The sequence below is a fragment of the Orycteropus afer genome, unplaced genomic scaffold (genome assembly GCF_000298275.1).
Source record: "Orycteropus afer afer isolate SDZICR_OR568_19922 unplaced genomic scaffold, OryAfe1.0 scaffold00042, whole genome shotgun sequence".
NCBI classification, from domain to species: Eukaryota; Metazoa; Chordata; class Mammalia; order Tubulidentata; family Orycteropodidae; genus Orycteropus; species Orycteropus afer.
In genome coordinates, this window is record NW_006921629.1 from 6314830 (window position 1) to 6328148 (window position 13319).

A 13319-nucleotide genomic window follows, 5' to 3' on the forward strand; every position below is an offset into this window, starting at 1 on the left:
TATGCAGTATGGATTACGTCTCAATATAAAGAAAACAAAAATCCTCACAACTGGACCAAGAGCAGCATCACAATAAATGGAGAGAAGATCGAGGTTGTAAAAGAATTCACAATGCTTGGTTCTACAATCGAGGCCAATGGAAGCAGCAGTCAGGACATTAGACAACGTACAGCTTTGGGAAAGTCAACCGGGAAGGAACTGTTTCAAGTGCTGAGGAGCAAGGATAATTCCTTGGGGACTAAAGTGCACCTGACACAAGCCATGATAATTCTAAACTCCTCATATGCATGTGAGAGCTGGACAATGAATAAGGAAGACCAAAGAAGAGTTGATGCTTTTGAGTTGTGGTGCTGGCGGAGAATGCTGAAGGTACCATTTTCAATCACCTCATATGCATGTGAGAGCTGGACAATGAATAAGGAAGACTGAAGAAGAGTTGATGCTTTTGAGTTGTGGTGCTGGCGAAGGATGCCGAGAGTACCATGGGCTGCTAAAAGATCTAACAAATCTGTCCTGGAGGAACTACAGCCGGAATGCTCCTTGGAGGCAAGAATGGGCAGACTTCATCTCACCTGCTTTGGTCATGTTGTCAAAGGGACCATCCCCTGGAGAAGGATGTCATGCCTGGTAAGGTGGACAATCAACAAAGGAGGGGAAGGCCCAGAACAAGATGGATTGACACAGTGGCTTTGGCGATGGGCTCAAGTATAGCAAGGACCATGGAGCTGGCGCAGGATTGGGCAGTGTTTCGTTCTGTGCATGGGGTCGCTATGAGTCAGAAATGACTCAACGGCACCTAACAATAACATTCTCAAGTTGGGCCTCACAGATTTTTAGTAGATATTACGGCCACCCAAAAGCCACTATACATAAAAAACAATGAGAAACTAAGTACTTCAGATATTGGAAGTATTGGATGCAGAATATAAAAGGATTATGCTTAAAATATTTAAGATATCAAAAGCCAACCAAGGAATAAAAGTCACTGTAATATTTTTTAAATAAAACTTCTACAAATGAAAAGGTCATGGAAATTGAAAAATGGAATGGCTGAATTAAACAGATTGGACATAGCTGAAGAAAGCAAGTAAATTAAAACTTGAAAAAAACTGACCAAATATGTAACAAAAATACACAGAAATGCAGAAAATATAAACGATGTTGAGAGATAAAGGTGAAAAAGATCTGTATCAAACTGGAGGTCAGACAATAAGGGTAGGGGAGGAGCAATATGAAACAGTGGCATTTCCTAGATTTGATCATAGGAATGAGATTTAGGAAGCACAAGTCATAAGTAGAATAGATAACGGTATGTAGTGAAACTGCAGAATAATGACACATGGAAGCAACAGTCAAAGCCAGACTACAGAATGATCCAGTCAAGAGTGGAGAAGAAATAACTTGACCTAGAATTGTAAAGTATTTTAAGTGCAAAGAAATTTTTTTTAAAATGGAATTTTATGAAAACAAACTTAGAGTTTACTATCAACAAATCCTCACCAGAGGCAATTAATTTTAAAGAATGTACTCCAAGAAGACAAGAGCTAAAAGGTCTCTGATGCAGGAGAGAATGGTGAACAAAGAAATGAGTGAATTTTGGGAAAAAGCTAAGCAGACACAGACTGTATGATACAATAATAATGTCTAGTGGGGTGGGGTGGAGTAAAAGACATTGGATGGGCCTTCTTGAAACTGGGATACAAATACCTCTAGAGGACATACTTTCCAGGAGGTATATGAGCAGGTGTTTTGTTTTGTTAGGAAGTCGAATTCATTGTGTTCTATCTTCATTTTTCTTTCTTTCAGGGTTATCCTCTGTGTCCCCTTTCGCATCACCACTCTCCCACTTGGTAAAATAAAAAGCCAGACCTTACACATCCTGAATATTACTCTGGCTTGGTGACCTGGGCATATAAAAAGATCTCCTGGGTTTGCAAGTAAAGGACAATTTAGAACATCCCACTACTCTCAAGTAACACATCAGTCCTGAGAGAAAACCCAGTAGAAGTAAAGCAAAGAGAGCACTGGGAGGAATTGGTGAGACAGGCAGAAACTGGTTCACCCAGGTGACAGATTCGTGGCCCAGCTCTGTCTCAGAATTAGACTTTAGAATTGAGATGGTTTTATGGAGACATGAATAAAATGAAGCCAGACTCCATTGGAAGGAAATCTGTTTTGACTAGTTTGCCAGTGAGGACTTAACAGTTATTTTATGTGGTAGCCATTTTCCATAATTAGCCTGAATTTGCAGCTATACAGTCCTGGCAAAAATATATTTAAACCAAAAGATAAAATTTTAAAAATTATTTTTAAAAAATACTATAATGACAATTATATGTTGGAATCAACAATATTTCTATTTTCCTAACCTTTTCTAAATTTACCATGTTAAGCAAGATGCCTCTAAATGAGAGTAACAGATTTGATTGAGTCATATAAATAATTGGATAATAAATCCTTTTGCAAGTCAGATGGTTTCCAGTCCTTTGCTGTCAACAAAATTAGAGGATACCTAATCAAGTTGTCAGCTGATTTATCATTAAAAAATATTTTTATGGCCAATAACTGATTTTTGGCACACAATTTTCAAGTTCAAAGAATTCAATGGCAATAATAGAACAAAACTCCCGTTTCCATCTACTTATGGGCACAAGGTCTCTCAGCCATTTAAATTTGTAAAATGAAAGTAGGAATAGAATTGATAGTGGACCCCATCATTCTAAGAATACTGTTTTCCATATAAATATAAACTAATTGAGAAAAAAGAGCAAGTCCATGTATCTTAAGAAATGCAATCACAATAAAATTAGATTTTTTTATGTTTGATAGTTATTTTGAAAATGTATGTTTTGTGATCAGTTATACACTAGTGATAATTGTAATGAAAATACAGAGAATTTAACATGTTAGAGCTTAGGATCACAGGGAACAAATTCAGAAATATTTTTGTTGGAGAAAGTGTGACAGTTTCACTAAAAGCACAAAATATGTTACAATAGGCTAAAGTTATATAAAGGAACAGAAATATGAGCTCAAGAAGAGAAAAAGCAATAGTATGACATTTCCAATTATTAAAAAGATTACATGTGTTTAAAAAATAGATGGAGGATATAAATCACTATGATATTTTGGAACCACGGGATACATCTAATGGAGCCCTAGTGATGTAGTGGTTAAAGCATCCGGCTGCTAACAGAAAGGTCACTTTTCCGGCTGCTAACAGAAAGGTCACTTTTGGAAGCCAGCAGAGCCAGGCCCTGGTCTGGAGGAGCCTAGAGACCTTGTAGGAGAGGGTGCTTGTCTGCCCAAGAGATGTAAGACCTGAACTAAACCCTTGATTCTGCTCCTAAACTAATCAGCCTTGTAAGAACTCAAAGCTGGGAGTTAGGACAGGGTTCTAGTTCCTGGCTTGTCACTCATTTCGTGGCCTAGAACAAACACTTCCCTTCTCTGAGCCTCAGTTTCTTCATAAGGTATCAGGCCATAGACAATCTGTAAGGGCCCTCCCAGCTCTTCACATTTTCTTTGAAGTAAATGCTTTGGAGACGGGGAAAGGAGCTGCATGCACAGAACTGGAGGCTGGGAAAGCCCAACTTACCCTCCAAAGTTTCTCTTTCAAGGGAGCAGGACACAGAAGCACAGGCGGTAACAAGCGCCCAGGGGCAATCTCTAAGTTGCTCGCTCCCCCCGCCAGACTCTTGCACTGGGCGAAGGTGGTGGTGATCTGCCGGCCGGCCTCGTGTGGCGCCCCTTTTGTCAAAGTGGTCCCCTTTGTCTCCCTCCATGTGGCCAGGCAGCCAGCCCCCATTCCTTGGTGGCCTTAGGTTCCCCAAGCATCCCCCCTTTTTTTTTTTCTGGAAAAAGAAGCAACTACTTCTGCGTCCGTGCTACCTGAGTCCTAAGGAAAACAGGCTTCACCTCTGAGCGCAGTTCACCCTGTGGAACAGGAAGAACAGCACTTTGAAACGTTCCTCCCTCCCTCTGGCTGCTCACTCTGGGGTCTCGGGCAAGAATGACCCCGAGAGGTCCAGGGGACGCCGGAACATTGTGTTCTGACCTTATTCAGCCAGCCATGCAGGTCATAGCTTGCTCACCACCCTAGAAGGAACACCCACATCCCTTTTCTGCTGTGCTCTCCTACCATCCTGTGCCGACTGCCCGTCCTTAAACATCCCCTCTCTCCTTCCTCCCCAGAGCGCAAACCCCTCTACTGTGTGGCTCACACGCCCGTCTACAAGCACAGGCTTCATCTCCCGCAGGAATGTCAGCCTTCACCTTTCACAGCAACTGACACCTGGTTCTCCCCGCAAGGAGCCCTCTCCAGTGTGGGCTGCTCGTTTTCTCACACTCGCAAGCTCAGGGTCAGGAAGGAGGTAGTCAGCCTTCCTGCTCCCCATGGCCACATTCACACCATTTCCCCTTTAATCTCCATGCCCACCTTCATCCTAGTCACTCCCTCTTTCTTCTTTTCTTCTTTTTTTTTTTTTTTTAATTTTTACAGTGACTTGAGTGGGAATTTACAGAGGAAATTCATTTTCCATACAGTAGTTCATACACTGTTTCATAACACTGATTGCAAGTCCCCACAATGTAACAGCTCGTTTACCACTTCCTCCCTGTAGTTATCTCTCCTGTGTCCTCTCCTATGCATGCCTGCCCCCTGAACTAGCTCCCTGTGCAAATACACCCCTTCTGTTCTCTCAGGATTGATCATTCTGAGTGTTGCAAATGTTCTCCCTACTTGCCTGTCTATTGTTGGGCTAGAAGCCACAGGAGTGGTTCAGTTCCAGGCCTGAAGGGTAACTAGGGGCCACTCACCAGGCTGGGTGTGTCACCAGGTTCTATCAGACCAGTAAATCTGGTCTTTTTCATGATTTGAGTTTTGTTCCATACTGTTCTCCTGCTCTATCCAGGACCTCTTGTCACTCCTTCTTACTGAAGACTTTGGCAGTGAGCTCATGGCCTTCTTTTCACTCAACTTAATACCATCATCTTCAGTGGCCTTTGTGGTCAATTTATCCCATACTCTGTCCCTTGACCTCATATCCAAAGATGTTCCTCTCCATTCCATTTCATCCATGCTCTCCCATGGACAGACCCTCTTGCTGACATCAGGAATTCAGACATTGACCCCCGTCATAATCTCCCAACCTCCTGATTCATTTACTGCCATCACACTGGGGCCTCTAACACATTTACTTCACTTTCCCCCAGTCCACCAGCCCCTTTTGGCCTCACGTCACTTCATATCCAGCTTGAACTGGGTGCTCCATCACTTCCAACCTCTCTCTTACTCAATTCCGCAAAATTACTGAATCCCAACACTGGATGATGATGTTGTTGTTGTTATGTGCCGTCGAGTCAAACCCGACTCATAGCGACCCCTCCTTGGGTTTCCGAGGCAATATCACTATGGAAGTAGGATTGCCCAACCTTCCTTCCAAGGAGTGGCTGGTGGGTTTGAACCGCCAGCCGTCTGGTTAGCAGGCAAGTGTCTTAGCCACTATGCTACCAGAGCTCCCCCTCAACACTGGATGAGTCAAATAACTTTTTTCTAAGCAGACTCCGGATTTCTGAGCACTTTTGGGGAAAAGCACACAGCCTAGAAGATTAGGGGCCCCAGACCAGCGACCACTCGTCTCAGCTGGGCTTTCAACACTGCCAGCAATCCCTCAGTCCTAGGCTCGTGATGCTAGGCACTCCTCACACCTAAGGTTTATCCTTTCATTCCTTCCATCTCCTCAGAGCCCTTTAGCCATACTTCCTGCTGTTTCTCCTGGATGGACAACCTCTCCCCATGTCCAAGAAACTTCAAATAGCACCTAAACAAGCTCTAGAATCTCTTAGCTTAATAATAAGTAAGCCCTTTCTTGTTCATGGACCTGCATCCTCACACTTTTTGAACCAAATGTCTACATTCCCTGCCTCTATTTCCCCATTTACTTGTCCTACCTGGCTCCTGCCCCCATCACACCACAGCACCACTCTTCTCAACAGGCCACCAGTTGGTCCATCAGTCCCTACTTAGTCTCTGTTGCCCTGACATAATTGACCATTCTTTCTTCCCTGTGTTCCTGTGACATCACACTCCTGCTGTCCACCTGTATCTCATTCCCAGCTTCCTCTGACCCCTGAGGTAGGCCCTCCTCCTGGCTTTCTTCCAGACCCTCTGCTCTCTGTTGTTCTATTCACTCTTGAACTTATAAGTCCCACTTGCAAATATACATCTCTAAACAGGTTCCTCCAACTGCCCACACAAATGATGTAGAGACTGCTCAGTATCAACACGGCCAAAAAACTGCTTTTCCTTTAACCCACTTCCCTGTCATAATCTCCCTACTCTGTGAGTGTCATGTCTTCTAGGTAAAAGGCAGCTCTGGTGGCGTCGTGCCTAAGGCATTTGACTGCTAACCAAAAGGCTGGTGGTTCAAACCCACCAGCCACTGCTCCGAAGGAAGGCTGGGCAATCTACTTAGGTAGTGATATGCCTCAGAAACCCAAGGAGGGGTCGCTGTGAGTCAAAATCTACTCGAGGGCAGTGAGTTTGTTTATATATACATATACACACATATGTATGTGCACATATGCATACATGTATATGCACACATTCTTCCAGTACGTTCTCTCTGCTGCTTTCTTGTTCATACTGGCTACCTCCTATACATCCTTCAAGGCTTCCTCGATCCCTCAATTCAGGACAGAGACCTTGCACTGTGTTCCCAGAGCGTGGATCACGATGCATTGTGTGCTCCTATACTTCCGTATTGATACTGCCTCGGAAACCCAAGGAGGGGTCGCTATGAGTCGGGGTCGACTCGACAGCACACAACAACAACAACAACAACATACCTCAGCACACAGTAGGCGCTCAGTGCATAGTAAATGAATGGAGTGAATGAAGGAGATAATGGGATTATTGTGGGCAGCCGCTGCTTTCCTCCAGAGCACGTACTGCTTCGGAGTCCAGCGCACCAGGCGAAGACCCCAATCGCCAGTCGCCTACCCGCAACCTGAACAACTTGGTGCTGCCCCACAACCCATGGAAGTGGCTGGCAAAGAGTCCCGGCCCTCCCGCCCCGGGTGCCATAGGCTCTCCCAGAGCCAATGGAAACAGTCTGCGGGAGCACTTTTGCAACACGTTATACTCGGGCGAGCCAATGAATGCGCCCAGAGGAGAGTCCCACTGCTTTTCCTCTGGCCAATGGGCTCGGCCTGCGTAGCCCTCCAGCGGGGCGGAGCCGGCCCTCCGGGGCGTTGCCTAGTGTGCACTCAGACTCTGGTCTTCTCAGGTCTGCACGTTCTGCCGAACTCATTTCGTTCTGCCCCGCCCAACCAACGGATCATGGGAGTTCTGGGCGCCAGGCGCGGCCTGGAATGGCTGCTGGGCTTCTACTTTCTCTCCCACATCCCCATCACCCTGTTCATAGACCTCCAGGTGGTGCTGCCGCGTGAACTCTACCCGGTCGAGGTGAGGGGTGGCCGGTCGGTCCAGACCCGCCGGTCGCCGAGTTTGAGACCTCCATGTAATGCGGTTCCCGCTCAGGGTTCCATTTCGCCTGCCTTTCCATCCTCCTCCCCACTCACCCCCAACCCGGCCTGCCTTGGATCTCGTGGGTGGGCCCGCCTCCTTACTCCTCACCTGTTGTATGTGATCTTTTCTTTCTCTTTCCCAGCCCCTTCGCTGGAACTGCGGGGGACAAAGACTTTGTTCCTTTTAAAGGCTTGCACACTGCACCTCTGGTCAGTTAGTATGTGAGGAAGGTAGCCAGGATGAACCAGTGTCTAAATCACGTGTTGGATTTGTTTTAAAGGGTTTTTTTGGAAGAGCTTTAAAATTCAAATCTAATGCCAAAGACGTAATCCAAGTAGAATTGTTAGGTGCCATCCAGTAGGTTCCAATCCTGTGTACAACGGACCAGGTCCTGTCCCGTCCTCACAGTTGTTGCTGTGTCTGAGCCCACTGTTGCAGCCACTGTGTCAGTCCATCTCCTTGAGGGGCTTCCTCTTTTTCACTGATGGGATTTTACCAAGCATGGTGTCCTTCCTTCTGCAGGGAATGGTCCTTCCAGATAATATGGCCAAAGTATGAGAGGACCTCTTGCCACCTCTTCTGAGGAACATTCTGGCAGTACTTCTTCCAAGACAGATTTGTTCCTTTTTCTGACAGCCCATGGTATATTCAGTATTCTCCATGAACACCATAATTCAAATGCATCCATACGTCTAAGGTTTTCCTTACTCATTATCCAACTTTCACAAGTATATGAGGCGATTGAAAATGCTATGGCTTTGGTGAGATACACCTTAGTTCTCAAAGTGACATCTTTGCTTTTTAACACTTTAAAGAGATCTTTTGCAGCAGATTTGAGCAACTAGTCATTTGATTTCTTGACGACTGCTTCCATGGGTGTTAATTGTGGATCCAAGTAAAATAAATCCTTACAACTTCACTATTTTCTCCATTTATCATGATGTTGCTTATTGGTCCAGTTGTTAGGATTTTTGTTTTGTTTATGTTGAGGTGTAATCCACACTGAAGTCTGTTGTCTTTGACCATTTGTAAGTGCTTCAAGTCCTATTTGATATCAGGTACTCGGTTGTGCCATCTGAATGTCCCAAGTTGTTAATGAGCCTCCCTCCAATCCTTCAAATGATCCACCTTCTTGGATTATTTACTCAGCATACAGGTTGACTATATATGATGAAAGGATACAACCCTGACTCATCTTTCCTGATTTTAAACCACACAGTATCTCCTTGTTCTGTTAGAATGCCTAACAGAAAAATACTCCTCTTGGTCTATGTACATGTTTCACATGAGTACAATTAAGTGTTCTAGAATTCCTATTCTTCACAAAGTTACCCATAATTTGTTATGATTCACACAGTTGAATGCCTTTGCATAGTCAATAAAACACAGGTAAACATCTTTCTGGTATTCTCTGCTTTCAGCCAAGATCTGTTTGTGAATAATGCTTCAGTAAACATTGGTGTATAGGTACTCTGCATTCCTGCTTTCAATTCTTTTGGGTATATACCTAGGAGTGGAATTGCTGGATCATTTGGTAGTTCTGTGTCTCACTTTTAGAAGATACACCAAGCTGTTTTCCACAGCAGCCATACTATCTTACAGGAACACCATCAATGGATGAGGGTTCTAATTTCCCTACAGACCCACCAACACCTGCTGTTTAACATCGTGTTTTTTGTTGTTGTTGTTTTGTTTTAGCTTCTATTCATTCATTCATTCATTGTCTCTCTCTTACTATTCACTCCTGATGCTTTGGGGTGAGGATGGATGGTTTTGTTGCTTCTCTATGGAGAAAATAACAGGAATAATAAAAACCTTGAATTACTCTCATATTCTCTTTGAAAAATGCCAAAACTTAGTATCTTTTGTCTTTTTCCTCCTTAAGTAGAAACACTAAAAAAATCTATAGGAAATGACATAGATAGTGGTCAGGCTAAAATTTCAATTAAATATTTTTCTTGGTATGAGCCAAATCAACACTTGGAAGAATTCTCGCTGTATTATGAAATGTAAGAGAGCTTAACTTGGATTAGGACATGGAAGTGGAAGCATTTTATAGGGTCATTTGCATCTGGATAGCATTACTTCTGTTAAAATACTTCCAAAGCCTCCGTGAACAATTGCCTCCTTTGCCATAAGACCAGAAGAATGGATGGTGCCTGGCTACCATTACTGAACATTTTGATCAAAGATTCCATAGAAGAATCCTGATCAAAAGGGGGGAAATGCAGAACAGAAATTCACATTTTCATGGACTCTAGACCACCTGAAGCAATGGAGGGTGGATGAACCCCTGAAACTATTGCTCTGAGAGAATCTTTAAACCTTAAATCAAAAATACCCCTGAAGTCATCTTAAAATCAAACAGTAGTTCAGCTGCACTAGTAAAGTCTGCCTTGAGCAATGTGCTCTTTTAAGAACTATATGGAATCGAATGGACAACAGCAACTTGAAAGATTAGATAGAAACCTTAGGGGGCAATGAGTTTATGTTAATGAGAGGAACAACTCAGAAAAGGAGGGTGAGGATGTCTGCACAACTTGAAGGATATAATCACTCTCTCTAAATTGTACGTGCAGAAACGGTTTGATTGGTGTGTGTTATGCTGTGTATATTCTCAACAACATCAGTAAAATTCAGGAGAATAAAATACTGTCAAAAAAAATTAAGTGAGTCTAGATCTGGTCTTCACTCTCCTTCTAGAGACGTGCCCATTCTTCAGTAACCACCCCAGGTTTAGAAATCCATGTATTCAGGCCAGGTGAGTGTTTTTTTAATTGACAACAGTAGTGAGTTGAAATAGTCAAATGTGAGTCAGGTTTAAATGGAAACTGTTTTCTAACCTTTTTTTTTTTTTGGTCTTACCTACTAAGTAATTCTTATTAATGACCAGTTTCATTCTGATATTTTAATAGAATTAAACTTGAGTTTCTCAAATATATGTTTATTGCATTCAGTCAAAGAATCTTAAAACCTACTAGGTGCTAGGTATTGTTCTAAAGACCATCTATGTATTAAGTCTTAACGATCGTGAAGCAGGCACTATTATTAACCCCACTGTATAGAAAAGGGAACAAGTCTAATGAGGTTAAGGAATCTGCCAGTGCCAGGCCCTCTGTCCCCAGGTCCCATGATCATCACCATGCAGCTGTGGGCCTCTGGTTTGTGTTCTACCCAGCTATCAGTCCAGGCCTGGCTTTAGCATCAGGTGCCAGTTAAGCAACTGAGCAGGGTTGTATGAGTGCCAGCTGATTACTAATAATCCTAGCCTGCAGAAATTACTGTGTGCTACGTACATGACAGGTCTGCCTCAGTTTATGAAATAGGTGGCTCTGAGAGATTGTTGTAAACAATCGTAATTCAATCTCAGTTGAATTAAAAATGAATTGTTCAAGCGCACCAAAATGCTTTTAAAATCTTGTGGTAAAATTTTGAAAGCAGGTAGAAGCCTTCAGATTTTTTTGTTGTTGTTTCAAGTGAATCTAGAAAGCAAAAAAGGATCTTAAAAAAAAAAACAAGTTTAGTCCACAATGCTCATTTTACAGGTGAAGTAGAGAGGCCCCTAGAGAAGTTCATTGACCTAACCTTTATGATTATTTTCTACTGCATCACTATCCTGAAAAATGCTTAGAATGAAGCAAAGGGTATTGTCATGACTTTAAATTTCAAAGCAAGTCCAAATTAGAAATCGATTGTTCAATAAATCAGGTATCTAGCCAGAGCCCTTCTGAAGTTAATATTATGTTAACAGAATGTTTGTTGGTGGATATTTGCTTAAAGCTGGCTCTTTATTGGCATGTTATTTCACAACAGTGAGTCTTTGTGTTTTGATTAAAAATTAACAGGAAAATTGGATTTTCCATTTTACGTGAAATTCTTACACCGGACCTTTTTTCTTGTTTAATCAGAATAAAGAGTTATTTGACATTAAGGGCAGGTGTTCAGGACATTGCTAATTCCAGATTAAATGTGACGGATCTGCTGCAGTCCACATTAAGTGGAGAGCCCCAGGCTTGGGGCTCTTAAAAAGGAACAAAACGGGCAGCCTCAAAGCCTGCTGCTGCCTTCCTCTGCCTATAGTCACAGCAGCATGGGTCTGCATCTTTTCATTTAGTAGGATAATTGCACGGGTGGATGGGGCCCAAGGTAGAACTGAGACTGCTAATTCTCAAACTTTGCCATACCCTAAACGCTATATAGTTTGTGGCTTGGGGCAGAGCTTGTCCTTCCACAAATATCCTAATAGGAAAAAAAAAAATTAAGAATTAGAGGAGTTAAGGGTGATGAGCCCCTGGGTGGTACCAACAGTTAACACACTTGGCTGTTAACCGTAAGGCTGGAAGTTCCCGTCTACCCAGAAGCACCTCAGAAGAATGGGCTGATGATCTACCGCCAAAAAATCAGCCACTGAAAACCCTGCTTTGACACATGAGAGTGCTATGAGTTGGAGTCAACTTGATGGCTTTTTCTTTCTTTTTTTAAGATGAGGAACATAGATGAGAGATTGAAGTGTCCAAAAATCACGTCTCCACGGCTGTTAGATGCCTCTCCCCCACTGAAGAGAAGGAATTAAATGCATTTCTGTGTTTGAGGGAATCTAGTCTTCAGAGTTGGGTGAGCAGTTGCGACTGTGAAGGAACAAATGTCAGGATGCCTTTCACACCTGCCATTTCTTTCCGAAGAATAATACTGGTGGAAATGTCACGTTTGTTCTTCCTGAGCCTGTGAAGTGCTAGATACTGTTGCTCTTTACAATGGGCAACACACTTGGATATGTGTTATCATGCAGTTACAAATGCCAGGTCGCACACAGGGGCTGGGAGAACTGAGGGAAACCTCACAGAGAAGGTAACGTCTGAGTTAGAGCCAGTGAGATTTTATTAAATGACCATCCGGGCCGTATCACAGAAGCCAGCCGGGGTGTGTCATTGCTGCCCAGGGGGCTGGTTAGTGGACACCCGCTGTATCCTCAGATGGAGGTGCTGAGCCTCTCCAGCCAAGATAGTTGTCATCTGTTGTGAATTCCTGCTTTGTCTTTTTTCAGTTGAGAAATGTGCTGCAGTGGTATGCTAAGAAGTTCAAAGACCCTCTGCTACAGGATCCCCCAACGTGGTTTAAGCCCTTCGTCTTATGCGAGCTTGCATTTCAGCTGCCTTTCTTTCCCTTTGCAACATATGCCTTCTTCAAAGGTTGGTCAATGGTTGGGAAAATCAAGTTTTTGCTCAGAAACCAGCTCCCTGAAATCTCTTAGAAAAGCATCTCCGAGAGACAGGGAAGGTCTCTCTAGTTTGTACGAGGGACAGAGGCAGCTCTTGGAGAGCTACAGGATGTGGTGGCAATGGTCAGTGTAGATTACACGAAGGGACATTGGTGTAGCTTGGGCTGATGTCTTTCTGTAAGGGGGTGATGGGACATGAGGAAAGGATGGTGGGTATGAGGAGAGAGGAAAGAAGTGCATGACTGAAAGGAAGTTGGGTGGGATGGCCAAGAAGATGGACCTGGGCAAAGGCTTGTGGAGGCACAGCCCAGACTGGTCAGATGAACCCTATGGCTGCCCCAGCCTTCCAGAAATCCCTCTACTTCTAAAACCTGAGGATACTTGATGGTTTTATAGAACAGGTGGCCGTACTACTGCACCTAGTAACTAATCATGTCCAGCTGAAAATGCTTATTTCCCACTAGAGTCCCCTTGAGTCGGAATCCATCTCTTGGTAGAACCTGTTCATCATCTCACCTATGTACAATTACTTAACAAATAGATGCCGCAAGGCTTCTTGCCTCCCCCCCC

General features: G+C 43.6%; 1 protein-coding gene across 1 annotated transcript in view; it reads left to right on the plus strand.

The window, feature by feature from the left end:
• Positions 1-7342: 7342 nt before the first annotated feature.
• Positions 7343-13319, plus strand: part of TMEM97 (transmembrane protein 97) — an 11304-nt gene continuing 5327 nt past the window's right edge. Inside the window, exons 1-2 of the mRNA XM_007937356.1 lie at positions 7343-7468; positions 12576-12720. Coding sequence (XP_007935547.1) covers positions 7343-7468; positions 12576-12720 — 271 coding nt within the window. The remainder of the gene's footprint in view (positions 7469-12575; positions 12721-13319) is intronic.